Genomic DNA, 27,353 nt, shown 5'->3' on the forward strand with positions numbered 1-27,353 from the left:
TGCAAGTGAGGCGGTGCGTGTAGTGGTTATATATAGCAATTGAGAGACTCGAACACATGTATTTTCTTTAAAATGCAAACAGACACATGTATATGAAATATATTTGAACACAAATGGGACAAAACACAAGATCGTTGAGAGGTCATTCTCAATAGATAAAACAGAGGCTAGCATTGCACTATTATTTCAAAAAGGAGACATAATAAAAAGACAAAAGGCTGCACAGCGAGTAGACATTAGACAAGCCAAAAGGACTAGTGCATAGAGTGAATTCACTGCGTGGCTGAAAAAGTACTGTAGTCTTTACTACTAGCATCATTAGGGGTGCTAGCAACTTGATCGATTGTTTTAAAATAGTTTGTAATGTCCAATGAGGAACGGTCTTTAGTCTCAGGTGCTCGGTAATACAGGAAGGTCCAGCAGAGAGCAATGATGAACATAAAAGGCAGAAAGGCGAACTCATCCAGAGATATCTACAACATGTTAGAAAAACTGTAATTATCCCCTCCTTCACCAGCGATCTCCTGTTTCCATTACTGGTACTTATCTCCCCCTTTACTCAATGATCTTCTGTTTCCATTACTCTCCTATAACTAGTACTTATCTCCCCCTTTACTCATTGATTTTCCGTTTCTTCTACTTTCCTATAACTAGTACTTATCTCCCCTTTACTCATTGATCTTCTGTTTCCTCTACTCTCCCATAACTAGCACTTATCTCCCCCTTTACTCAATGATCTTCTGTTTCCATTACTCTCCTATAACTAGCACTTATCTCCCCCTTTACTCATTGATTTTCCGTTTCTTCTACTTTCCTATAACTAGTACTTATCTCCCCTTTACTCATTGATCTTCTGTTTCCTCTAGTCTACCATAACTGGTACTTATCCCCCCTTTATCCATTGATCTTCTGTTTCCACTACTTTCCCATAACTAGTACTTATCTCCCTTAATTCATTTCCCGCTATTTATCGCCTCTACTGACAAATCTGTTTTTTTTCACGTCATAATACTTGTCTCGCTCCATCCTTATTTTTGCGCAATTGCTGACCAATAACACCAAATCATGTACTTCCCTTGCAGTCAGACATAACCATGAGTAAAACACATACCTGTATAGAGGGGAAAGAAACTCCAACAGAGAAATTGCATGCCCAGTTGATGGCTGTAGCGATGCTGATTGCCCATTTCCGTGATGACATATCGAAGAGTTCTGGGGTATACATCCAGGGTATGTTAGCTGAAACAAGCCCACAAAGGAACTTCAACAATGATATGGTCTCATTGAAGCCACCACTACAGGCCTTGCTGAAATATACTCCTACTGGCTGAATGCCCAGCATTGCAAAATAAAAAAAAAAAATTTACCATTCTAACGTTTAAATGAAGATCTTTGTTTATATTGTGTGTGTGTACAGCTTCAAATATTTGAAAACTCGAGGCATAGCTAAAACAGATTGTTAAAACATTTCTTCTTATGCTACACATTCGCTCTATATTTAAAACAGCTTACAAACAGTGTCAGGTAATGTAGTTACCATTGGCCACATTTTTTTACCCAATGAATTTGAGTAACTTAAAGTTGTAACTTAAGCTAGTCTAAATCTTTACTATAATAAGAGCCATGTCTGTCCTTCTGTTTGGGCGTTAAGAAAAAAGATTACAACTTACAAGAATCAGACCAGCACACTCTGCGGATGCAGAGATGCGAAGCAAAGTGCACTACCACTAAGCTACGCAGCTCGCTTGCCACCACTTGGAGTAATAACACTTATAATCGTTATATGTGATAATTTCTCAAGCAATCATGATCTTCAAGTTTGCTCGAATTATTTAAGTGTGCTAATTATTCCATGGTATCGAAAGTAGGCCATGTGGTGTCATGGATAGCTCGCCTGTCTACAGAACTGTTGTTTCTGAGTTAAATGCCAGTGTGAAGCAGTTTTATATAACGCTATAACTGGACATATTGATGACAGACCATCAAACGACAAACAAACAACGAGATTTATATCTACCGATATGTAGCATTCTACACTAGAATATACTTTGCAGAAGCCACATTTCATAAAGCAATGGGCAAGCTTGTAGGAGAGGATAATCAGACAGGCAGTTGCTTTCAGTTTTAAAAATAGCGACATTTACCACTCTTTTGGTAATAGCAATTTAGTGCTGTGGAAAAGCTTCACAAAGTGAGACAAATATTAATTCTAAACTCAAATACTGTACACAAGAACAAAACTAGATTGAGCTGCTGGTAAGGTGCTGTTCTAAGACCTGATATGTATTTTTAGAATCATCTAAATCATGAACAACAGTTGACAAGGAAAGATAACTCCCAAAGACTAAAAAACACAAGTTGCTATGGTCACCATAAAACAATTTTTCCCAGCTTTCCTGTACCACCAATGAAATCCTAAAGCGAGCCCGATTGGTTGCATACAATGAAGTACATATGTTGCACACATAAAAGAATGAGTTGGTAAGTCTCACCTGGCCCAACAAAGAAGCATATCATGAAAGCAGAGACAAATACTATGCAGAAATTGCTCATCCAGACCATATGGTATGTGTCCTGCAAATGAAACAACTATTGGTATCATTGACTTAATTAAAGGAGTTTTACGGCTATTTTATTAACAACTTTCATGCGCTGCAAAAACCGACAAGCAACTGCAAAAGAACAGTTTTTATGTGCATGCTTCAGCATCTTTTAAAATCAATAATCGAAAGACCTACTAGGAAGGCATCAAAGCCTCTGCATCCATATTATATACCCAGGGATAGAATCCTATACTGAGTGGTTGCATATGACAAACATTACAGAGCTAAAGACCTATCAAAAGTTGATGTGTGTAAAATATGTGCTCAAAGTTAACCACACCCCCCAACATTGTTCAAGCTGTCATATTCCTACTCGCCAATTTTCCAGGCATCACTGTAAAAGATTGAATGATACATTTGATACGCGCTGCCACACTGCTCTGATGACCAAATCACTATCCTTCATTTTTTCGTGACGTAATTTTATCATTGTCGGCCGTCTTTAAAGACAATTTTATCGTTAAAAACACGAAGCTTTTGCAATAAATGTTTGAAAACGATACTTTTGTTTGCAATTTTTTATTGAAGTATCAAAACAACACCAAAAAGTACTATTAAATAAAAGAAAAAACGATCATTTTCTACAAATATGACGGCTTTTTCGTGAACGAGCGCATGTGCAAACGACTCGATGACAGTAAAAAAACGATGGATTGTATTCTTTCCTTCATTGACAGTAATCACCTTTACCATAATTTCTATTACCTCATTGGCTTCGTGCTCTGCTCGTAAATAAAGTTCTTATTTATTCATTCATGCATCTTTGAAAGCAACAAAAAAAGCTGAGCCATTTTACTGTCATAAATACCAATTGGTGCCACATGCGCTTGCTTGAGACATCTGACCAAATATTTGCTAGCAGCGAGTTTACAAAGTTCAACTATGACTACACTGACAGAATTTGATCAATGAAATAAAAATGGCCAAACAGCCTTGCAACTTCATGAGTGGCAGCCAGGAGGATTTTAAGACGAAACATTTTCATCAAGTTATTCCTAATAACACGGAATGCAGAACATCGGAAATAATCGTATCTTCATTGAAATTTGAGTTCAGAAAGCGACTGAGACGTTTATTTAAAAGTGTGAATAAGTTGATTTTACTATTTCTTCATTTGCAATTTTTTTTAATCAGATTTTTAAGAGTGGAATAGTTTGAGCATAAAACATCACATGCTTTCTTTCAAAATGAATACCTGGTGAAAACTTCTGGTGTTTCAACATTCTCAACTGCATTCCAATTGTTAGAAATTTGGATGTTTACTCCGGATAAAAAACTTCTTTAGGTGAATGAAATAATTTTCTAAGAATACGGACATCCTGCTACATGCATTTCTGTGATAGAAAGATAAAACAGGGAAATTTCCTTCACAGAAAGGCAACAACATTGATTTAAAACTTTTCCAATAGTACTATGTAGATCTATTTATGTTAGCCACTGGAACTAGGCCTACATGTACATGAACGATGCTTTATAAAGTCCAAATGTTTTTTATGAATGTAAAACAACCTAAACTGAAATGGAAAAACAGAAACTGAGCTTTAAAAAAATAATGCTGTAAAACTTGGAGCGTCATCTATTATTAGCAGCAGTTTATAGTCATAATACAGTCATATTCGTTTGCAACCGGCTCTAACTAAAACAGTGAAGAGGGAGGAGACAATACCTGAAGAACAAAAAACACTGTGAGAAAACCGAGTGAGATGAAACTGCCACAAAGGCCATAGAGATGCAGGGTTCTCCTGCCAAGCCGCTCGACGAGAGCGAGGCTGACCAGAGTCATGACGATGTTGATGGCTCCGAGAGAGATGGTTGAGTATTGTGCAGATTGTTCAGACAGTCCTGCGTCCACAAAGATTATTGTTGAGTAGAAGAGAACCTGGTGAAGAATAAGAATGCTGCGTGGGTCTAAATAGGCAAAGAGAGACACTAGTGATTGACAGCATCCAAATGTTATTGAGCAGCTGGTATACAATGGCTAATATTTCTGTGAGCAATACAGACCTACCAAAGAAAAGGGCATATTGTAATATAGCCTATGTGTAAGAAATACCTCAAATATTGAGTAGGATGTCGGCTTAGCTTAGTGTGAGCAGAGGCTGCACATGTTTTTGAGAGTCAGTGTTACGTAAACAATGGCTCTGTGATGTTGTCTGTACATGTCTGAGTCCAGTGGTAAAGTAACCTCAACGACTGTAGACATACCCAGTTAAAGAGAACAATTCAATTTTGGATGTCATTCCTGTCATCACTAGTGACCTTTTTTGGGAATCGAACCTCGACCAGTTGTTTGCAAGTCAGAAGCTTTCCACCATTAGGCCATGGCTGCTCTCACATGGCCTGTAGAGCTCGGGCTATCGTTACATTACATAAACACAATAATTGTATCACTTGCTTATAGCCAATAAACATATTCAATTTGATGTAACAACTCTGAATACATTTTATGGTCAGTGCCTCCTTTGCATAAAATTGTTTGAACGAGAAGATTACTCCAAACCAAAATTCAAGTACAGTGAAACTCGGATAACTCAAACTTCAAGGGACCGAGCAAAAGTATTCGAATTATCAGAGCGTTCAAGTTATCAGAGCACTATCACAAGTCCATGTATTTACTTATTTATTAGTAGATGCATGTACATATACAAACTATAGTATAAATCAAAAGCACAAATGGCTTGTTTCAAATTAAATGCTTCTAATGTAAAGTTTAAAACGTTTTTATCAAAAAGTATAGAGATTTTTCTATCACTTGAGATTGGTTCGTTGTTTGAGGTGATGTTATTGCCAGGACGTTTTTTAGATTGACATTGGCAAAACTTGATCGTTGTTGAAATGCTCAAAAGAAAAGACATCTTTTTCTTTTGAGCGTTTTACCCAGATCAATTTTGCCGATTTTTCTTGAAGTTTATGCAAAGATTACCTTACTTTACCTGGGATTCGTTAAGAGCAACACTCCGAGGCAGTTCAATTAAAAGTTTTACGAGGTTTTACGGTACATTGTATATCACTCACGCTTTTTGAATGGATACTTATTGAATGTACACACGTATTCTGTGTTTAGGTCAAACGATGAATAGTTTTTTTTAGCTAAGACAACGTATACGTTTAATTACAACAATTTTTAAGACGTTTTAAACATTCAACATTCCGACGTTGATTCACCACGGAATCAACGTCGGAAAACTATTCATCACGGGCTAGCCGGGTCACGCACTCAAGGATTTTCGCCACGCAAATACAAAACAAAAACAACATGCTGTTTTTGTTTTGTATTAGCCTGTCTTGACAAACTGTTGTTTTTGCGGAGTTGTTCCCCCGTCCGCGGGCGAGCAACACAACAGCTTGTCACAAGACGTACTGCACCTGATGCATCAGGTGCACTTATAGGGAGTTGTTCTCGTCCGTCTATGCGGCTTGGTTGCGATGTTATGTCGGTCGCTCCATTGGTAATCATAACGAATTTTGCGCAAAAATTTATGTAGAAAAAATAAGATTATAACGTTTAACCAGCGACCAGTCTCTGCGGTAAACTTTAGTAGAACTTGAGAACTTAGACAACAACAACAGCGACTAAACATGTCGTTATTTGTGCGCTCAGTCAGTTTTAATTCTATTTTTGTATCAGTCAGTTTTATTTGTTCTTATAGATTTTATTTTCAATTTATTTTATTCTTAAATTCTACTAACGTTTACAACAGAGACTGGTATTTGGTTAAACGTTGTAATCTTATTTTTTTCTGCATAAACTTTTACGCGAAATCCGTTATGATTACCAATGGAGCGACCGACATAACATCACAACCAAGCCGCATGGACGGAAGAGAACAACTCCTTATAAGTGCACCTGATGCATCGGGTGCAGTACGTCTTGTGACAAGCTGTTGTGTTACTCGCCCGCGGACGGGGGAACAACTCCGCACAAACAACAGTTTGCCAAGACAGGCTAGTTTTGTATGTGTGTGGCGAAAATCCTTGCGCGTGTGACCCAGCTAGCCCGTGCTATTCATCGTATAGCAGTATAAATCAAATTTCACCAAACCTTTAGAAAAGTCGTTGACAAAAATATTTTGCCGATGGAGGTAATAATGACGCTTATGAATTACGAAAAGTTGAGGTTTACCTCTATGGCTTGGAATAAAGTGATTTTCTAAAGCGATAGCAACCATTTTGGTAGCCGTTTGGCAAAAAACAGTTCGAATTAACAGTGTTGAGTTCGAGTTATATAGAGCCATTTATCATTGCGTGGGAACGGACCAAGCAAATCCATTCGAGTTAACCATGTGTTCGCTATATCCGAGGGCGAGTTATCCATGTTTCACTGTACATGTATTACTAACATAGAGCAGTTAATAAGCTGGCTTCTGGACCTCTACCATGATTGGATACTGATATCAATGACCCTTGGCTGACCCCTGGACCCTTGCTAACATTGTATACTATTTTCAATGGCCCCTCTGACTAGCCCCCAGACATCTACCATGACTGAAAATAATTTCTAACAGCCTCCTGATATTTTCTCAGGCGATTCACAAACCTTTCAAAATTATATGCAGGAAAGTACTTCATATGTAAAAACAAATATCTGCTGAAATAAATGTGTATTGAAAAACTTCTATTTTGTAGATAGAAATTTGACTGAATATGATCTGAGATATCCCACATACATAAGCGATTACTGCGATTTCATAGAAAGCTGTTTAGATTTTACATAAGTGATTGTCAAACATTAAAGGGTTTTTATGCACCAAAGCGATGCGTCGATATGTTAAATAATGTTATTGTCAATACTGCATGTCAAAACGAACAAGTTGGACCAAGTGCAGAAACCGTACACGTATTATGTGCTGAAAGCGTTTATTCCAAACTAATAACATCTATATTTCATTGGTTTACGATGTAAGACGAATTTATGAAAACTTTTTCTTTTGAACTAACAGAGACAAGAATGTAAACTAGAACTGCTAATTGTGCCCATATTCTGTGATAGATATTGTCGATATTTTATCCCATGTCAAACATAGGTAATCGGAAAGCACGATATATTAGTTGATATGATTGTAAAGAACAAGCATTCAGACGTTTACTCTATAGAAATTTGTTACACTTTAACTGATTTTTGACTCTATGAGAAGAATATTATCCAAAATCGAACAATCGACAAGAAAACAGGCATCATAACAAACTGGTAAAATTATCTAGCCTAAAAAAACCTAAATTACATAAGAAAAAACATACATCTCAAAATTTAGGACACTCGATTGCTAATGTTTTATGGCTGTTTCACAAAGAGTGCTACTGTCTTAGATTCAATGACCCCCGAGGGTAGCAAAATCTTTAGCAATTATTTTTAGCCGATAGCGGTAGAATATGTCATCAATTTTAAATGAAAACAAAGGATTAGAATTTTATTCAACAAAAATTCAACTTTGCAAATTGATTAAAGTAGCTAATTTTATTGATAAAAATGGGTTGACTTAAATAAGATTGGTCACACAAATCTAGAAGTTTGAGTCCTGTTTGGCATCGAAAGGCTTGATAATACTAATAATCCTGTGACATGAGCGTTTAGTATACCACATCTTGATGGAAAGAGCTAGAATAACGGATGAGAAGGAAGCAGCAATGGCAGGGACTGCTGGCTACGCTTCTTTCCACAAAAGCTTGGTGTTCATCCAGATAAAATTACATGAACCTACCAAACCTTTATGGATAACTAAAAACACGCCATAGACTTCAACGCAAAACACCAAAAACTCAAAACAGTGTACAAAGCTGCAAGCTTACCGCATTGACTCCGCAAAGCTGTTGCGATGCATGCATGACAGTGGCTACTGCTAGAGGGCGCCACCTGTACGTTCTAAACATGTCTGTGAAGCTCACCTACAATAAGGCAAGGTAAAGCTACTAAACAGAGGCAGAAGTGGGACTGTTGCAATCTCCGGAACTAGCGGAGAGAGTGGCTGCCATTACCTGACTCAAGGGGAATATTACGTATCAGCAAACCAATTTTTTAAAATTGCAATTAGTATATTTCAAGACAAGCAAGCTAAGCAAAGCAACCTCGCTTACACCTCACTGGCATGTCTTACTGCTCATCCTATGATGCTATGTATCAGAGGTCAGAGTTCAAGTTAAATCTACATCATGTTAAGCTTTGCTTTTACTATATTTCATAAACTAAGCAGACTTGGTGATGGCTAAAAAATACTTGTACGGTTTTTAATAACAATTGCCTATAAACCTAGCATAATACAGGTCTAAAATAGCAGGTACTAGAATGAGTCATACAAGTCTAAAATAGCAGGTACTAGAATGAGATAAAACAAGTCTAAAATAGCAGGTACTAGAATGAGACATACAAGTCTAAAATAGCAAGTACTAGAATGAGATAAAACAAGTCTAAAATAGCAGGCACTAGAATGAGTCATACAAGTCTAAAATAGCAGGTACTAGAATGAGATAAAACAAGTCTAAAATAGCAGGCACTAGAATGAGATAAAACAAGTCTAAAATAGCAGGTACTAGAATGAGATAAAACAAGTCTAAAAAAGCAGGTACTAGAATGAGACATACAAGTCTAACATAGTGGGTACCAGAATGAGTCATACAAGTCTAAAATAGAAGGTACTAGATTGAGATAAAACAAGTCTAAAATAGCGGGTACTAGAATGAGACATACAAGTCTAAAATAGCAGGTACTAGAATGAGATAAAACAAGTCTAAAATAGCAGGTACTAGAATGAGATAAAACAAGTCTAAAATAGCAGGTACTAGAATGAGATAAAACAAGTCTAAAATAGCGGGTACTAGAATGAGATAAAACAAGTCTAAAATAGCAGGTACTAGAATGAGATAAAACAAGTCTAAAATAGCGGGTACTAGAATGAGACATACAAGTCTAAAATAGCAGGTACTAGAATGAGACATACAAGTCTAAAATAGCAGGTACTAGAATGAGACATACAAGTCTAACATAGTGGGTTCCAGAATGAGTCATACAAGTCTAAAATAGAAGGTACTAGAATGAGATAAAACAAGTCTAAAATAGCGGGTACTAGAATGAGACATACAAGTCTAAAATAGCAGGTACTAGAATGAGATAAAACAAGTCTAAAATAGCAGGTACTAGAATGAGACATACAAGTCTAACATAGTGGGTTCCAGAATGAGTCATACAAGTCTAAAATAGAAGGTACTAGAATGAGATAAAACAAGTCTAAAATAGCAAGTACTAGAATGAGATAAAACAAGTCTAAAATAGCAGGTACTAGAATGAGATAAAACAAGTCTAAAATAGCAGGTACTAGAATGAGACATACAAGTCTGAAGTAACGGGTACCAGAATGAGACATACAAGTCTAAAATAGCAGGTACTAGAATGAGACATACAAGTCTAAAATAGCAGGTACTAAAATGAGTCAAAATGAGTCATACAAATCTAAAATAGCAAGTACTAGAATGAGTCATACAAGTTTAAAATAGCAGGTACTAGAATGAGATAAAACAAGTCTAAAATAGCAGGTACTAGAATGAGATAAAACAAGTCTAAAATTGCAGGTACTAGAATGAGTCATACAAGTTTAAAATAGCAGGTACTAGAATGAGATAAAACAAGTCTAAAATAGCAGGTACTAGAATGAGATAAAACAAGTCTAAAATTGCAGGTACTAGAATGAGACATACAAGTGTAAAATAGCAGGTACTAGAAAGAGACATACAGGTCTAAAATAGCAGGTACTAGAATGAGATAAAACAAGTCTAAAATAGCAGGTACTAGAATGAGACATACAAGTCTAAAATAGCAGGTACTAGAATGAGACATACAAGTTTAAAATAGCAGGTACTAGAATGAGATAAAACAAGTCTAAAATAGCAGGTACTAGAATGAGATAAAACAAGTCTGAAGTAACGGGTACCAGAATTAGATAATAAAGTGTTGACCTTCCCTACTCCACAAGAGAGCAATGGTTGAGCTGGCTACGCAAGAGTGATGGTGAGGTGAAAGGGTGTGAAGAGACCCAGGACTGAACCAAAATAACAGAATGTTGAGTGAATAATTGAGAACTACACCAATGAGAATGATGAGCCCACTAGTCTTAACTCACATCTGTAACGTGTAGTCAATCAATGAGATGGTAGCAGCCCATGTAAAGCTGTGATACCGCATTATCTATTGACGTTTTCGAACAAAATCTCTAAGTACGACAATTCTTTACCTTGTCCGTCATTTCAAAATTTGACATCTGAAGTTGTTCACTTATTCGATGACTTGGTATGTCAGATGTCTTTGACATGAGGGTACTCAACAGTTTACATTATAGCAAGCATTACTTGAAAATGAGGAGACAACTTCATATTTCAATCAACAAAATGTACTCCTTTACTTTGCATTTATATGACGAGGAAGATTTTACAAAGTTAAAGAACCACATTGAGAACTAAATTCCTCTGTGCGGTAAATGGCCAAGTTATAGATGTGAACAACAACTGTCAAATTTTATGTTTTAGTTGAGACACGGCACCTTTGATATCCATGAATACTTTCTACCAACTAACAAGCTACAACGATCTAACTACTTCTAAAGCTAACAGTTGATAACGCTAGATGACACTCAAAGCTTGATCACGATCATACAAAGTTCTCACGGATAATTTTTACCTTAATGAATAAACCTTATTCGTTTATTGGCTGATGGCAACGACGACTGCGATACCAATACTAGTAAGCTGATAGAAGATGGCTCAATACTAAGCCTGGTAGACTCTACACTAACAATAAATTAACAATTAAGGTAAAACACTACTACTGAACTATAGCAAACCAACAACCATAAACATGCTAGCAAAAGATGGATGGGATATGAATTGCAGTTGATCCGTTAGAAATGGCATTGCAGCCAACAGTCTAGCTCTGACAATCTGGAAAGATCCAAACTATCAAGGATCAGCAAGAATCAGAAATAATGCTGCAGAGAATAAAAAAGGATTTTTAAATAGCAGACTGGATAATTTAGTAGAATTAAACGAAGAGACAGCTAGCCAATGTAAAATATTTCAACATAGACTTTTTTATTAGGTGTTGGAGATGCCTTGAACCATACCCTGAACTGTCTTTATAAACTGTTGGTGAGAAGATAACTCTGAAAAACATTAAAATAACATAAAATTGATTTAACAAAAATGCTACCTTATGCCCCATGATAATAAGAGAAATGTTATGCCCCATGATAATAAGAGAGCGTGAAGGATGAAGGAAGGAAGCAGTGAAATAACGGAGGAGATAAGAAGAAACGCCGCCATTGAAATGACGGAGGGCAGAGAGGGTTAAAAGGAGGCAGGGTCATGAGAAGGGAACATCAAGAGAACACTTAGCACTTGAAAGTCTAATAACACACTTGTGGCTCTGAAGCTGCAGAAAGTTCAAGACGGTGATAGTCTTCGAGTTCCCCATCTACTGATGTCATAACAGACATATTCCTAAGTTTCTCCAGTGCTGTAATTACAGCAGGACAATGCTAGCAATATATCTACTGATGAAATGGCCATCCAAAGAGATGGAGTTAAAGAGAAAACTAATAGAAGAAAAGAAGAAATATCAGGTGTAAATCTATATCCTTACCTGCTCGGGCACCTTCTCTATCCTTTGCTTTTAGATAGAGCCAGGTAGGACTCTCTGGGCAGACTGCCAACATAGCCCAGTGCAAGACAGCAGGAATTATGGGTAACGCTAAAAAAGAATTTGTTAACACTTTCAAGACTGACATCGAATTATTTCGATTGGAGTTGCCCTCTCCAAGTGGCTGACATCGAAATAATTCGATCGCGGTTATGCTAGTTCATGGTACTAGTTCTTGACCTTGGATCGGCTAATGTTGCCGATATTCTGATAGCCGTGAGTTTTAGCTTTGTGTACAAAAAAATTTTGCCATTAGCTTAAATAAAACTGGAAATATTAGCAAAAACTGTTGTATAATCGAGCTGGTGGGCCGCGGGCTACGCTAATGCCCGAGGTCATGGTAGTTACAGGTAGTTACGAGAGGTCACGGGAAGTACGAGGGGTTACGGGAAGTATGAGAGGTTACAGGAGTATAAAGGCGTGGGGAGATTGGGAGAGCCTTCTTCTTTACATCAACCGCATGTGAGTACACACGTTTATATAACATGGCGCAGTTGACGAAGCTCTGATTTTTTTTTCTTGTTTTGTTATCATTAGCGATAAATTTTCTGGTTGCGGGTAAGTTAAAACGGTTGAGTAGACCCTTTCACGGGCGTGCAGGTGAGGTAACGTGGGGTAGGGTAGTGTTGTGAGGTGTAGTAGCGGTATTGGTGAGGTGTAATTATTTATTACATATTCCGAGGTGGGAGTTACACTAATTATACGAGTGGGGTAGAGTGTATTTGTGGTGAGGGAGATATTGTATCGGGTAGAGATGGAGAGTGGTCTTACGAAGCTGGTGTTTGGAGAGCACGGTGATGGGTCGTGGGAGAGATTCATAGAGGAGATGAATTTATGTATTGAGTGTGCTGTTGAGAGAAGAGGTTACGAAGGTGAAGGCGGCGATAGACGCCCTATTATGAGAGGTAGAGCTAGGTTAGTGCCACTATTGAGAGCTATTGGGCACAGTGGTAGAGAAGTATTGAGGGGTGCAGGGTTTGACGTAGATGGCATAAATTCTACTTATGAAGGGGCAGTGGAGGTTTTACAGGGTTATTATGGTAGACAGGAGAGTATGTTCGTAAAGGGGCATAAGTTCCTTACGGCTAGGCAGACACTTGGGGAAAGTGATAGAGAGTTTTTACAACGGGTAGAGAGTCTGAGCAGATATGCAGAGGTGACTAACGATAATGATAGGGTAAGGTTTGCCCTTATTGTGGCGGTTAACGGGTTGAGAGATAGAGAAGTAAGCAGAGAGTTAATGAAGAATGCCAATCTTACTTGGGCGTTATTGCAGGAGGCATTGAGGGCTCGTGAAATGGCCAACAGCTCTGATAAATTTTTGAGAGGTGAGGGTAGAAGTACCGATTTAAAGAGTGAGGTTAAGAGAGAAGTAGCAAAGGTATCAGAGTTTGATAGCCGAGTGCAGCACAGGAGTAATGATAGAGATAGAAGTTATGATTCAGCAGGTAGATCTTCCCCTAGGGGAGCTCCTAGGGGTAGCCCTAGGAGTAGTAGAGAGTATTATGGTAGTGAAGAGCAAGGTACTAGTAGATATGGGACAAGAGGCAGGGAGTATCACAAGGACAGTGACAGTAGAAAGTATAGAGATAATAGGGAGAGGCATGTCTCTAGATATGGAGCAGGCAGTAGAGAAGGCAGTGGAGGTAGAGTATGCTACAATTGCAAACGTAGTGGGCATGAGATGAGGAGTTGTCCCTCCATTAAATGTTTTTGTTGTGGACAGCGAGGACATGTATCCCGTTATTGTAGGGATAGGAGAGAAGTAGGTTATGACGGGCGAGGTAGTAGTAGGAGGTCAGGAGGTAGTCGAGATAATAGCTACGAGCGGTATGGTAGCAGGGACAGTTGTAGTGGGGAGAGGTACAGGGGCCGAGAAAGCCCCCGCGAAATTAGAGGCCAATTTGGCAGGTACAGAGACAACAGTATGGATAGGTTTGAGGGGGAGAAATATAAGAAGAGGTACCAAGATAGTAGTAAGGGCAGAAGTGTTAGGTTCTCTGGTTCTAGGGATAAGTATGAGGATGACAGTTGACTAGGAAGGAGAATTGTAGAGGTTTTGAAGGTCAATGGGAAGAACGTTGAATTTACGTTTGATACTGGGGCAGAGGTGTCGACTGTAACCGAGGGGACGGCCGAAAGGCTGAACCTACGGCTAGAGGAGCCATCTACTGTTTTGGCGGGAATAGATGGTCGTAAGCTAAGGGTAGTCGGTAAAGCAGGTGTTCGGTTGGAAAGTAAATATGGATTTATGGAGACAGAGGTATACGTGGTGAAAGGGTTGAGAACAAACTTCTTGGGCATAACTGAGTTAAGGCAGCTTAAATTATTTGCTGTTGTAAACGCGGTATGCAAAAGTAAGTTTGAGGCTGTTAAGGAGTGTAGAAGTATTAAGCCAGTGAAGCCGTTTTCGTCAAGAACCATTATTGCTGGGTCAAGTTATGTTTCAGATGATGTCGAGTTGCAAAACCTGACAAATAAGTCTGACAGAGAGAGCGAAGTTGAGAGAGGTCACACAGGTCAAGATTGGTGGACTTGCAAAACCAAGGAAGTGAAGAGTAGCGAATACGTGGAAATTGGTAGCCAACAGGGGACAGCCCAAGGCACCAGAGATGTGCAGGTGTCTATGGGGTGTGGTAGAGAACAGAGTCACGATGAGGTAAGGGAAGGTGCTGAGAAAGTAGCTAAACCAGTGTCTGTAATGGAAAAGGTTTGCTCTTTTTTAGCCGAGATATCCAGCAAGGGAATGTTAGACAGAGAAGGTCATGAGAAAAAGGTAGCGGAGATTGAAAGAGAGGAAAGGGAGGTGCGGAGGAAGTCGAAAGAGAAATTAGCTAAGCTGAAAGCCAAACGGGAGGCAGCAGTCATGGAGTTGGAAAATGTCAAGGCATTCAGGGTAGTGGTGCAGGAGTTAGCCGAGGTTCAGAGGAGAGTTGCTAGTAGCAGACCTGCACTGGTTGCAGGTGAGGTCGAGCTAGATAGGTCTGGGCCTATGCCAACTCCCAGCTCTGTGGTGCCATCTCCTGTGCAGCTGGTTACGGCCCAGGTGGAGACCTCCCACAGGAAGCCTGTCGAGCCTGCCTCTTATTGGGGAGAGCGAGGTAAAGACGGAAGAGACGGAGATGAGGTTGAGGAGTCATTACTGACCCAACCAAAAGACTCCGGGCTAGTCAGGGTTGGTGGAAGTAGTGTTGGAGATGTTGGTGGAAGGAGTGTTGGTAGTGACAGTGGTCACGGTAAAAGTATTGGTAGCGGCGGAGGTCAGAGTGATGAAAAAGCCAGTGCAGACTGGCAATGGAGCTGGCAGTAGCGAAAAGAGTACACTGATTTATACAACAGTGAGAGTGGAGGATCAGGAGAGTGAGGAGAGTAGTGCGGCCGGGTACGACAGCAGCCCCGGGTTGCTGGGGAGTGATGGTACGCAGGAGGAGTCGATGGAGGAAGACCTGGGTTAAAGCGTAAGGTAAACTTCACCAGCAAGGTGAGTTGATGAATGAGTCCCAATGTATTTCTGGAAGGTTAGTGGCCCATACAAAAAAGAAAAGAAAAAGGGCATGTTGTATAATCGAGCTGGTGGGCCGCGGGCTACGCTAATGCCCGAGGTCATGGTAGTTACAGGTAGTTACGAGAGGTCACGGGAAGTACGAGGGGTTACAGGAAGTACGAGAGGTTACAGGAGTATAAAGGCGTGGGGAGATTGGGAGAGCCTTCTTCTTTACATCAACCGCATGTGAGTACACACGTTTATATAACAAAAACCTCAGGCTATGTCAGAATTGTAACTTTTTCAAGTTTTTTTAAAAGTTTGAGAAAACTGCTAGGATTTTTTTCTACATCAAAGAAATAGCTGCAAATGTTGATGAGTTGGTAAATGAAAGTGATAGTGAAGTAGATGTAGATGACTGTGATGATGAGGAAGGTGAGTAAAATTGAAAATACTCTCAGAATTAGTCACAGTAGATGAAAATCACAGCTTTAGTGAGTAAAAGATGTCAGTGCGGTTTCACTTTATTTAGTGTGTCAAGAAATGGCTTGACTAATAGATGATTTAGAGACACTCATTGATAGACTCCTGATGGTTGTAACTCATCTTGTTAGTAGAGGTGGAACGAGACACGAGACGTCTCGAGTATCGACCTGTCTCGTATCGGTCTCGTCTCGAGTTAACTATTGCCAAACTCGAGACAGGAAATAGAACTAAAGCGCCTGCGCACGGTCGTTAAAACATGGCTTCTTGCGGTAGCAACAACTCCATATATTGTAACGGATTGCGGGCAGCTGCTTTTAAAGTTATACCCGGTCCGTTACTACCTGTTGCTATTGATTATGTTGGCCACTGAGTCTAATCATGTAGTCCGGACAACGGCCCTGTCATATTTTAGTTCGGTTCTGTGTTCTTAAAACAGATACCGGGTCGTATCTAATTACTCTTCGGATAATCCAATTTAATAAATTGGATAACTTTTGCGGGTAAAATGTCTGTATTTTATCGTATCGTGTCTAAACACCAACTGACCTTCATAAAATTCGGGCCTCTTTTACGTATATACTACCAATCGCGGGTAAAACTTGCTCGGACACGGAGAAACGAACGAAAGGCCGTGTCGACCATAGTCCGTGTTCGGTTAACAATGACGTTTTGTTAACTCAATATAAGAATATACATGTTCATGTATACAGTAATTAATATAATTTCATGAGTACAGTTTAAATATAATTCACATACTACAGTTAATACATAAACAAAACTTAATATTACTGAAACGATAAGAATGAAAGTGTTATCGTGTGTTCTTTTAGTTGCGGTATTTCTTTGTAGAGCGACAGCTATCGGTTTCATTACACATTACATTAAAAAGTAAGAACTATACAATAGATGGTAAAAATATACATGTACAAAGCAATATGTTTATAATAATTATGATCAATCAAGCTCAAAATTCTTAGAATATATAACTTCGGTGTTTTAGAGCTGTTTGTGTCACTTTTGTTTACAAAAACTACATGCATATCACTATAATAATTAAAATGTTGTATTTAAATCGTTTACACCAGGTGAAAATTAAATTTAAAAATAGATTTATTAATTTATATATACCGAGTAGCTAGTACTTGTGTAGTGAAATCATCACCAAATGCTCATTATTTTACTGTCTTGTGTCTCGAATTTTCACAAGACAGTGTCTCGAGTCTCGTCTCGAACTTAAAAAACCTGTCTCGTTCCACCTCTACTTGTTAGTCCAATCTTTGGTCACACTCACATCTCATATGATTAGTTGCTTTGGCCAAACTATTATTAGATATGTAAGTGACTACTGGCTAATAGTAGTAGATTACTAGACTAGTTCTAAAACTGCTTCTATAGAGTATACTGCTGCAAAGTAGGATATTTTACATTCTACATGCAAATATTTCCCACCCTTCCTCTCTGTTGGGGAGAGGAAGTCAGGGGTATGGAGGGATAGGAAGGGTGGGGTGTGGGGGGATTGAAGGGGTGGGGTGTGGGGGATAATCCTCCTTTTCCAATCCACCTCTGCCCCAACCGACCGATTTTGAAAGCAAGCTGTAGGCTATTCATACATTTATAAATAATAGCTACAAAACCATTATAATTGTATTAGATTACTGATGTAATGGATAGGAGAATTGGTGGTTGATCCAATTCAGATAGTGATATGCCTATGAATATGAATGATGATGATCACCACGAACTGGGAATAAGCGAGAGCAATTTTGAAACAGACTATTATGTGTTGACTGTTTTTTGTCTTATCATAGGCTTAATGTGAAATAATATGTCATGTCAGACATAAATAAAAGTAGATATAATACAATCAAAGTATTTACTGCAATGAGCAATACCTTGTACTCTGTTTACGAAAAATATCATTTTTGCTTTGAAAAGGCATTCTTTGTCTTGAAGTTACATAGATTAGATTTATCAGAATAAACTCATATTTAGTATGATATGAAAGCTCATGTTTTCAGCTCCACAATGGTGTGCTCATACCTAGCTTTACTAGCATTATGGTAGACATATTATATAAATAGAAAACCTCAAAAGCAGCCAGCCACTGGGGGGGGAAGATTGTACTAAAGCGGCCAGACTTGAAAGTGTTAAATCTAGTCACAACATAACAAACAAGCCCAATTATATTGTGTACCTGTAGACATGTGTACTGCATAACACACCAGAGTAAAACATGACAATTACCGAGGATGTAGTAGAAGGCATTAGAGGTTCCTAGTATCGAAGGAATGCCTATGACCTGTGAGAAAAGAAGAGCGATGACCACGGTAAGTTGATGAATAGAGCCAGTGATTCCCCTCAATGACTGTGGTGAGATTTCATTCAAGTAGAGTGGACACACGATCGTGGCCAGACCTGCAAATGAACGAGATTCTAATTTCATTCTTCAGTTAAGCAGTAATATTGCATAGCTTCAGCATGCATCAACAAGGCCATGTTATGGTGGGATCATCTAGCTGCTCCACCATCTATGGTGGGATCATCTGTTTCCCCTCTGAGACATGTTATGGACCGAATGCTATGACCAAACCACCATATATTTTTGCATATAACTTGTCTAGCTGAACTCTCCTGTCATATATCAAAAGTTATATAAGTGAAGGCTTCTCATAAACCTGCCCCTTTCTTTGATTTTAACTAGGGTTATATGATATAAGAGGCAGGTTTATGAAAAGCCTTTGCTTATATAACCTTTAATAAATGACAAGCGAGTCCAGCGGTGTTGTTTTCACATATCTCATTGTTAATCTAGAAGGTTTATAATCTGATAGTTCATGTTTCATTAGTTAAAACTATTGTCATGTCCCTCCTTCATCCGTGCCATGCACTGTGAAGCACTAGCTATTGAAAAAGCGGTGATGTCGCTAGGCTGTGAGAGATAAAGGGGAAGTATTGAGGGGTCACTGTACAACACAAATACTAGTGCATCAAATAATTTTGTGTGTGCTGGACATTTATCTTAGCTTTGGCTATTCTAAGACCACAGAAGCTGCGACCAGCACTGATCAGCAGTGCTGGTCGCAGCTTGTGTGGTCTTAGAATAGCCAAAGCTAAGATAAATGTTTGTAGTTTTGTGCAGTTTTGTTATTTCCTTAATCTGCTGCACAATCTGATAACGAGGGCGACAGTTTACATGATAAGATGCCGTATGAACGCTTACCTCCATAAAGACCATATATAAATCTGCCAGCAATTATAACTCCATAACTGTGCAACCACATGCTAGAGAACATGAGAGCAACGGCAAGCACTTGTACAATGTTCATCAACATCATGCACCTTTTCCTGTAAATAAACCGAAACCTTCATGAGATGGACAACTCAGTCACCATGTTTTTAATGACACGCATGATGCGCATTTGGAGTTATGCGGAAGTTGTGTTACCATGCGCAGTTGAGTGTTTCAATGCATATTCCATGCAAGATGCCATTTAACTCCAGGGCATCCATAATAAGACTAGACTGTGGCGCCTTTAATTCTTCACCCCACAGGCAGTGTCTGAAGTGGAGATTCTTGGGGGTACTCTCTGTCATGCCAGGAGGGTAGTGTCCAGGGCCAACGGCCTTGCTCGCCGCTTACAGGGTGAGTCTGAGAGGGGCGCTGCGCCCTCTCAGTAGAGGGGAGTCAGGGGGTACTCCCTGGAAATTTTTGTAGCATGAATGCCCCTAAATTATGCTGTTTTTCATAACTTAAAACCCTGCGTTGTGTCCAGTAAGAAATTAAAAGTGGGCTTAGCTGCAGAACCTGTGTGCTCTATGACTATGGAGACTCCAGGTTGTGATGTGAGTGAGTCAAAAAACCCTATGGACAGTCCACACAGACCCCAGACACAAGACAGTCCCATCTCCAAGCCACCATGAATATTATTATATGATAAGCTCAGTCATTCACTATTTTTAAAAAATACAGACTCTAAATTCATGACAGTCACTAATTTTTACTCACCTTTAAAGAAGTTGTCTATTGGCCCATGCCATTTTATTATGAATTGAAAGAAACGAAGAAACTAGTATAATAAGCAAGAAATTATTCAAAACTACCATCCAAAACACAAAAGAAGAATCCAAGGAATGATTAATCTTAAGCTATTCGAGGATTCTACAGGGCGGCCGACACAAGGGCCCGTCGATTGTGTCGGTTGATAGAAAACTGATCGATTCTCAGGTTTTTAACAAAACAATCTAGTTGATCCGCTATAATAGCAAAAAGCTGACCGAAGAAATTAAAGATCAGTCGCGCGATTCTCTCATTCTGAAAACGCGCACTGTTTTCGGTGTAATGAACTCGCGCTAATATAGGCTAAGTTCGGAAAGGAAAAAAACGTTGTGTGAATATTTCACTTCATTCCGATTTTACTGCATTTAATACGATATGAGCAACCTTATATGAGGGGGTACACCTCCTAGGGAGTACCCCCACTAATTCTTCTTAGGGGTACGCCGTACCCCTGCGTAACCCCCCATTTCGAACACTGCCACAGGTCAATAAATAGTGACAGTCGTGTCAGCTTAGCAGCATTCCTAGCAGCATTCCGAACATCAGCACATCCGGAACTGCTAAAATCGAAATCAAAGCGACTGAAATGTGAGAATGGTTATGATGGAATAGCCTGATATTTTAATCAGTATCATGTGCAAGTGCTGTTTACATCATTCGCAAGCATGAAACAATAGATGAAGATTTGGGAATATCAAAACTCGCTCAACTGAACATTTCTGCCGTTTCCATGATGCGGATCTCTCGCGGATTGGCTCAAACTTGCGCGTCATGGAAACATAGTGACTGTTGATAGTGACTCTTGATGGAGGAACAGTTGAAGTTCACAGGCTAAAGTCCTAGACTGCTGAGCAATCCAGACTGACAATAAACCCTGAAATCTACCTCAGTTGGACCTTGACATTTACCAAAGCCAAAAAAATTAACTACGGACTACGGTCGACACCAGTCATTTGATATGTATAAAAAACTTGCATGAAAAAACTTACAAAGCGCTAGACCTCCTAACTGCTTCAAATAATCACAATCTACTTCCACAGTAGAGATCTTTTGCCAGCAGTAAATGTAGAACATTTCAATGCTACATTTAGTTAACTAGAGCGATATTTGAACTTGAGTGAGAAAATCTGCCCGCTCAATCATTGCATCCAATGATGTCCTGCTTTGGTGGGAAACATAAAATTATTTACTACCGATAGTAGACTAGAAGCCTGGCCACACACAAAATTGATGAATTGCATCATCTGCGTCTAAACGGCTATGGATTAGATGCTCCTATAACATAAACTTCCTTTAATGTAAATTTCACTTGACATAAATAATTTAGGTAAAGTTTTGCTTTGTATTACGTAAGAGATTCATTCCATATAACGTAAAGCATCAAGTCATTGCAAGTTCTCAAATTCAATTTGAAAAATGAGACTCCCATAGCTAGCCTTGAAAATAACAGCCTCTCTCTTGCCATACTAGGAAGAGAAAACAGACATATAGGATTATCACTATTATATATACTAATACCCTGACAGCCTAGTGTTCGATGAGTGATAGTCAGGTGTGTCACGGATAAAGCAAAGAGAATAAGTAGCTGCACAATTATTCAGAAATATCTGAAGGCGGTCAATTGGTGCACATTTTAGACTGTTTATCTACCAAACTGAATGTCACGAGTTGGAGTCTTGCAGTAAGTGATTTTGTATACTGACCTCAAGCTCTGGCTTCTGACAAATAGACGGACAGACAGACGCCGCTCTCACTATAGCAAATATACATTTTTGTTTTACTTTATTTTAGACACTAACATTTTTTTGCAGCACAGACCTTGCTGTCTAAAAAAAAGGGAAAAAATTGATTTAAATTAACACTGAAGATGTGCACTCGCCTTAACATAAAATTACCGTAATCATTACCCCAAACCAAGTGAAATTGATGAAAAATGGAAATGTTGTCGATACAAGACAACAATACCACGGTTATTGTAAGTCGTTGAATTAAAAAGTTAAGTTTAGTTGTTTTTACTTGAATAGCCAAAGGCATGAGTTTGGGATAATCTTAGAACCAATTAGGTAATTTAACAGCTGGTATAGCGTAAAATCCCTATAACATTCTTGGAACGAATTATTCACGTTGTAAGAGTGTCTACAGTATGTAAGGAGTGAGCACCAATACAGTTGACACGGAGGGTACACCTACAGACTAGTAAGTGCCCACCTGCCTAACTTGTCAGCTATAGTTCCTCCTACACATCCTGACAGGATACCTCCTAAGCAGTAAATACTGACAGTACAAGACCAGAGAAATGTCAGACTTGACTCTGACAGTTGTTGGCCGGTGCTCTCTAGGTGCCATAGCAAGTATTGCTCTTCTATCACCTGCCAAGAATGTATTTTAGCGTGACAGCTTCCAATAAAGATTGAGACTTCATAAATCTATTCAGATGCGTGCAAAAGTTACATAAGAAAAGTGGCATGACCGATAGAGACGAGTCACATGATGAATGCTTGAAGCAAACGTAGGCTAGCAGCATTCAGGGAATATAGACTTCTAGCTTACCTGAGCAGGGGTGTTGAGACAGCCTAACGCATAACCAAAGGAGAATGAGGTGCCTATCACACACGCAGTAACGCAGAAGTACAACCATCCATTGGCAACCTGAGCGCAAATATATATATATATGGTTAAGTATAGAGTTCCACTTAAGAAATGCATTCAACCAAGGGAGATAAATATAAATACACTGTATATATAAATGTTGGTTAGGATTTGTAGATATCCAGACCTTGACTATATCTATATAGATATTTCTCAAAGTTCTTCGTATGTCTGTAGGTGCGTCCAGCTATAGCTATTAAAATCTTGGAACTAATATTTTCCACATTCTGATGAATTTGAACTCACGGAGACTACTACCGCAAATTTAAAATCCAGACGCTCTACCACTGATCCATAGAAGACATCAATAAAACAAAAAATTAAAAGAAAAATAAAACTACAAAAGGGTTTAGATTTAAATGTGAAATAATTAGCCAGTAATAGCTAAATTAAGTCCGTTCTGCTATGATTACAATAAAAGATGATTCAGTAATGATAAAATTAATACGAACTGAGAAAACAAAATAAAAATCCTAAATATGTTGAATAATAACAATTCTTTCATAGAAGTGTGTGTGTGTATAAGAAGGTTACTGTTCCACCAGAAGCTATCCATCAAAACTCTGCATACGACGATACTGGTACGAACGTAAAAATGAGATATAGTACTGTCATTGTCTGACCGAACGGTGAGAGAGTATGTCGCGGCTCTTCCTATAATTTTCTGCGTGAGAAGAATTGGTCTTGACCCCAGATATAGTGATAGAGCCTTACGAAATATATTTTGGATGCATTTGGATGCGGTAAATAAAGAAAAGCAGGTTTTGTTCATATTTAATGATTGTGGAACTATGTATTTAATGATTGTGGAACTATGTATTTAATGATTGTGGAACTATGTATTTAATGATTGTGGAACTATGTATTTAATGATTGTGGAACTATGTATTTTATGATTGTGGAACTATGTATTTAATGATTGTGGAACTATGTATTTAATGATTGTGGAACTATGTATTTAATGATTGTGGAACTATGTATTTAATGATTGTGGAACTATGTATTTAATGATTGTGGAACTATGTATTTAATGATTGTGGAACTATGTATTTAATGATTGTGGAACTATGTATTTAATGATTGTGGAACTATGTATTTAATGATTGTGGAACTATGTATTTTAAGAAACTAAACATTAAATTTGTCATCGGCTAAAATTTTATCAACTACATGTATACGTGTTCACTATAGCAGTATAGCTTCACGATAGCAGTATAGCTTCACTATAGCAGTATAGCTTCACTGTTTAACGCTGAACATCTTTTTCCTGCGTTGTGGAAGGGATTTCGGCGGGTAGCACATCGGCAATCACGTCGATAATCAGGACAACGACTGCCCAATTGTAACCTCAAGAGAAATTCCGTTGATTTCATATGGCGGAAAACGAATTAACCCAAATAACGAAAAATCAGTGTTTCATAAAGTTCGGCGAAAAATATTTTATAACAGGGGCATCGCAACCCGTGAGCGCAATTTATCCATTAATACGTCATTTAGCGTGTACAATCGGGAGAAGGGTATACAGCATATGGTAAGAGCATTGGTCTCGTGAGAGCTCATTAGCCTTGTGCTTAAATGTGAGTTTAGAAACTGGTGGTAGCAATTTTTGTGAGTTCAAATCCAGCAAGAAGCGAGCTTTTCATGCCAAGATTTTAATAGCTACAGCTGGATAGACCAAATCACAGACTACGACAATCGTTGAGATATATATGCTACCGGAATGCCCGGGTATTAAAAATAAGCTTGTAAGCAGTGATAGAGGTGCCACACAAATAAACAATTGCCAATGGCTAACTTTAGAAAGTTCTTACTAATACATAAAATGACGTTGCGCCGTAACGGAGAACGGTAGCAACGCCTGTGACCCATATATCACCCAATGAATCCACCGATTTCGGGTAGCTACATTGGTAAGGCATTTGACTGGTGATGGGGAGGTTCTGAGATGAAATCTTCTGCAATATGGATTCTTCATTCCAATAGTTTAATAGCTATAGCTGGACAAACCGAAAGACACACAAACTTTGAGATTAAAACATGCTAGTTAATACATCCAAAGCGCTTCAAAAGTGATTATTTAACTGATGTAGGTAATGAATGTCATCGCGATGGTCAGTTGAATGATCGTAGTGTAGTGGAATAGATCGCTAGTCTTCAGACTTGGGAGGGTCTGAGATCACACCCTCTAAAAAGTGGATTTTGCATGGCTGGATTTTAACAGCTTCAACTGGACACATGGACAGGCAGACCAACAAACATTGAGGTTTGTATATATACATCAGGCTGTGATGTTCCAACACCGATGAATACGGTAGACACTCTTATAATGTTAAGTTTTTGCTTCATGCTAATTCCATATAATGTAAGCTACGAAGTGCAAGGTCTGAAATTCGATTTGCGTATCTCCTAGTTAACCTTAAAAACATTGCTTTCTTTTTAGCACCTAGAGAGCATGATATATAGGGTTATTTCTGTTACACATACTAGTACCGTGGCAGTCTAGTTGTTCTAGAAATCGTCAGATTTGTCGGTAAAGTACAGATAAGTAGCTGCGTAATTATTCAGTGTAGGTGTTGGAGTGTCGGTCTACCGATCAGATCGTCACGAGTTGAACTATCATTGAAAGCTATGGTTTATCATATCCTTGAACCTTTTCAACAGATAAACGAACAAGCAGATAGACACCGCCCTTATTATAGTAACATTACACTTTTGTTTCACTTTATTTTAGACGTATAAAACATTTTTACCACTTTCCTTTTGCAAAACAGACCTTGCTGTCTAGAATTAAAAAAACTTGAAGTAAATTGACATTAAATGGGCGCTTAAGTTATTGTAAATCTTTTGCCGCAATTATAGACCATGAAAGTGATAAGAAAGGAGAAAAGTTGTCAATAGAAACCAATAACACTATATTATGATAGTCATTAAATTAAAAAATTAAATCTAGTCTTTTTCTTTTTTAAAGAACACAAAGGGTGAGTTTGGGAAGATCTTGATACGGATTGGGCAATTTACATGCACTTTACCATTCGTATAGTGTAAAATCTCTATTACATAAATGTTCCCGGAATGAATTGTTTACGTTGCAGAAGCGTCTACAGTATGTATATCTATTGGTTAAATGCATTGAATAAGGAGTGTCATACGACCTAATCAACCTACTGGAATGTCATATGGCCTAGTTGAAGTATCTCTGTGTCCCTCCTCCTGCCCATCATCTGTTGACTTAAAACCAGCTTCGAAACCTTGGCTTAACAGAAGAGATGTTTCCTTGTGTTCTCCATCTGCCATGATATTCAAAACAAACTGACACAGACCCTGCAAAAAAACAGTCAGGACATAAATTATTTGTGTGATAAATGATTACATTGAAAGACTAAATTATTAGATTTAGTTTTATTATTATTATTAGTAATGTCTTGAAATGAACTATAATTGAATGTTACCCGCAAGAAATGAAAAAAAGTTCCATAATTTTTGTGATGCAATGGAAAAAAAGAGTATATGAGAATAAGATGAGTTCGTTACACCAACCTACTACATCCACCATTGCATGTTTTAGTTTATGAACTTTCTGTTACTATAACCTTCAATTTATTATCTCGACTCCTCCGCAATACTGCTTGATTACCAACTTTTAAAACACTTTATTAACTCACTAATTCATGATTTCTGTCTTCCCATTTTTGTTTATATCATGTAACGAAAAACATCATTTTTGATGATTTACTGATGCAAGTGAAAAGTTATACATACAAGTCAAACACTAAAAACAAGAACTATTGAAAAACCAACTTGCACAACTGGTTGAAATTCTAAACAACCCTTCTTGTAAGGAGTAAAACAAGGCAATAGGAGATGATACTAAACATACCTATTTCAATTGTGCAATAAAATACATCTGAAGTAGAACAACTTAGGTCATAGCAACAAACCACTGGGTTCTTCCCTTTTCAAAGCTACGGCTGCCATGAGGCGAACAATGTGCTCATGAATAACATGTGATACATAAACCAGAACCACATTCACTTACATAAAGAGATCTTGTTGATCAAGTGTACTCAGATGCCTATATTGAACTAATCATGTAGTGAATAAATCGCTGCTTTTAGTTTTTTGCCGAGACTCACTCCAAATGTTCGGGGAGCAAGTAGTCTCACCTCAAAAAACATTATTTTCTTGTCAATCCTCAGTTCAAGTTAGACAACCTAACATTCCAATTCCCAAGTAAACTCGAGGATATCAACAAACTTTCCTGTCATTCTGTCATTGTAAATTCATGAGGTTATAGATTGCATATTTTCAATTATGGTCAAACCGCTTCCTCAAGGTTAATTCATTCCAAAGTTAGCTTTGAATGTTGAAAATGATGTAAATTGGAGTGAATATTTT

The 27,353-nt window shown here is 38.3% G+C and overlaps 1 protein-coding gene across 1 annotated transcript in view; it reads right to left on the reverse strand.

The window, feature by feature from the left end:
- LOC137408800 (solute carrier family 2, facilitated glucose transporter member 1-like) overlaps window positions 1–27,353 on the reverse strand; it is a 33,343-nt gene continuing 5,990 nt past the window's right edge. The window contains exons 2-13 of the mRNA XM_068095387.1: window positions 26,124–26,279; window positions 22,860–22,958; window positions 22,518–22,678; window positions 19,473–19,597; window positions 18,497–18,667; window positions 12,226–12,333; window positions 12,002–12,099; window positions 8,391–8,486; window positions 4,270–4,482; window positions 2,493–2,574; window positions 1,112–1,239; window positions 1–473 (exon numbers count right to left, since the gene is read on the reverse strand). Of these exons, the coding sequence (XP_067951488.1) occupies window positions 273–473; window positions 1,112–1,239; window positions 2,493–2,574; window positions 4,270–4,482; window positions 8,391–8,486; window positions 12,002–12,099; window positions 12,226–12,333; window positions 18,497–18,667; window positions 19,473–19,597; window positions 22,518–22,678; window positions 22,860–22,958; window positions 26,124–26,252 (1,611 nt within the window). The 5' untranslated portion in view covers window positions 26,253–26,279 and the 3' untranslated portion in view covers window positions 1–272. The remainder of the gene's footprint in view (window positions 474–1,111; window positions 1,240–2,492; window positions 2,575–4,269; window positions 4,483–8,390; window positions 8,487–12,001; window positions 12,100–12,225; window positions 12,334–18,496; window positions 18,668–19,472; window positions 19,598–22,517; window positions 22,679–22,859; window positions 22,959–26,123; window positions 26,280–27,353) is intronic.

This window comes from Watersipora subatra, chromosome 11 (assembly GCF_963576615.1).
Source record: "Watersipora subatra chromosome 11, tzWatSuba1.1, whole genome shotgun sequence".
NCBI lineage: Eukaryota > Metazoa > Bryozoa > Gymnolaemata > Cheilostomatida > Watersiporidae > Watersipora > Watersipora subatra.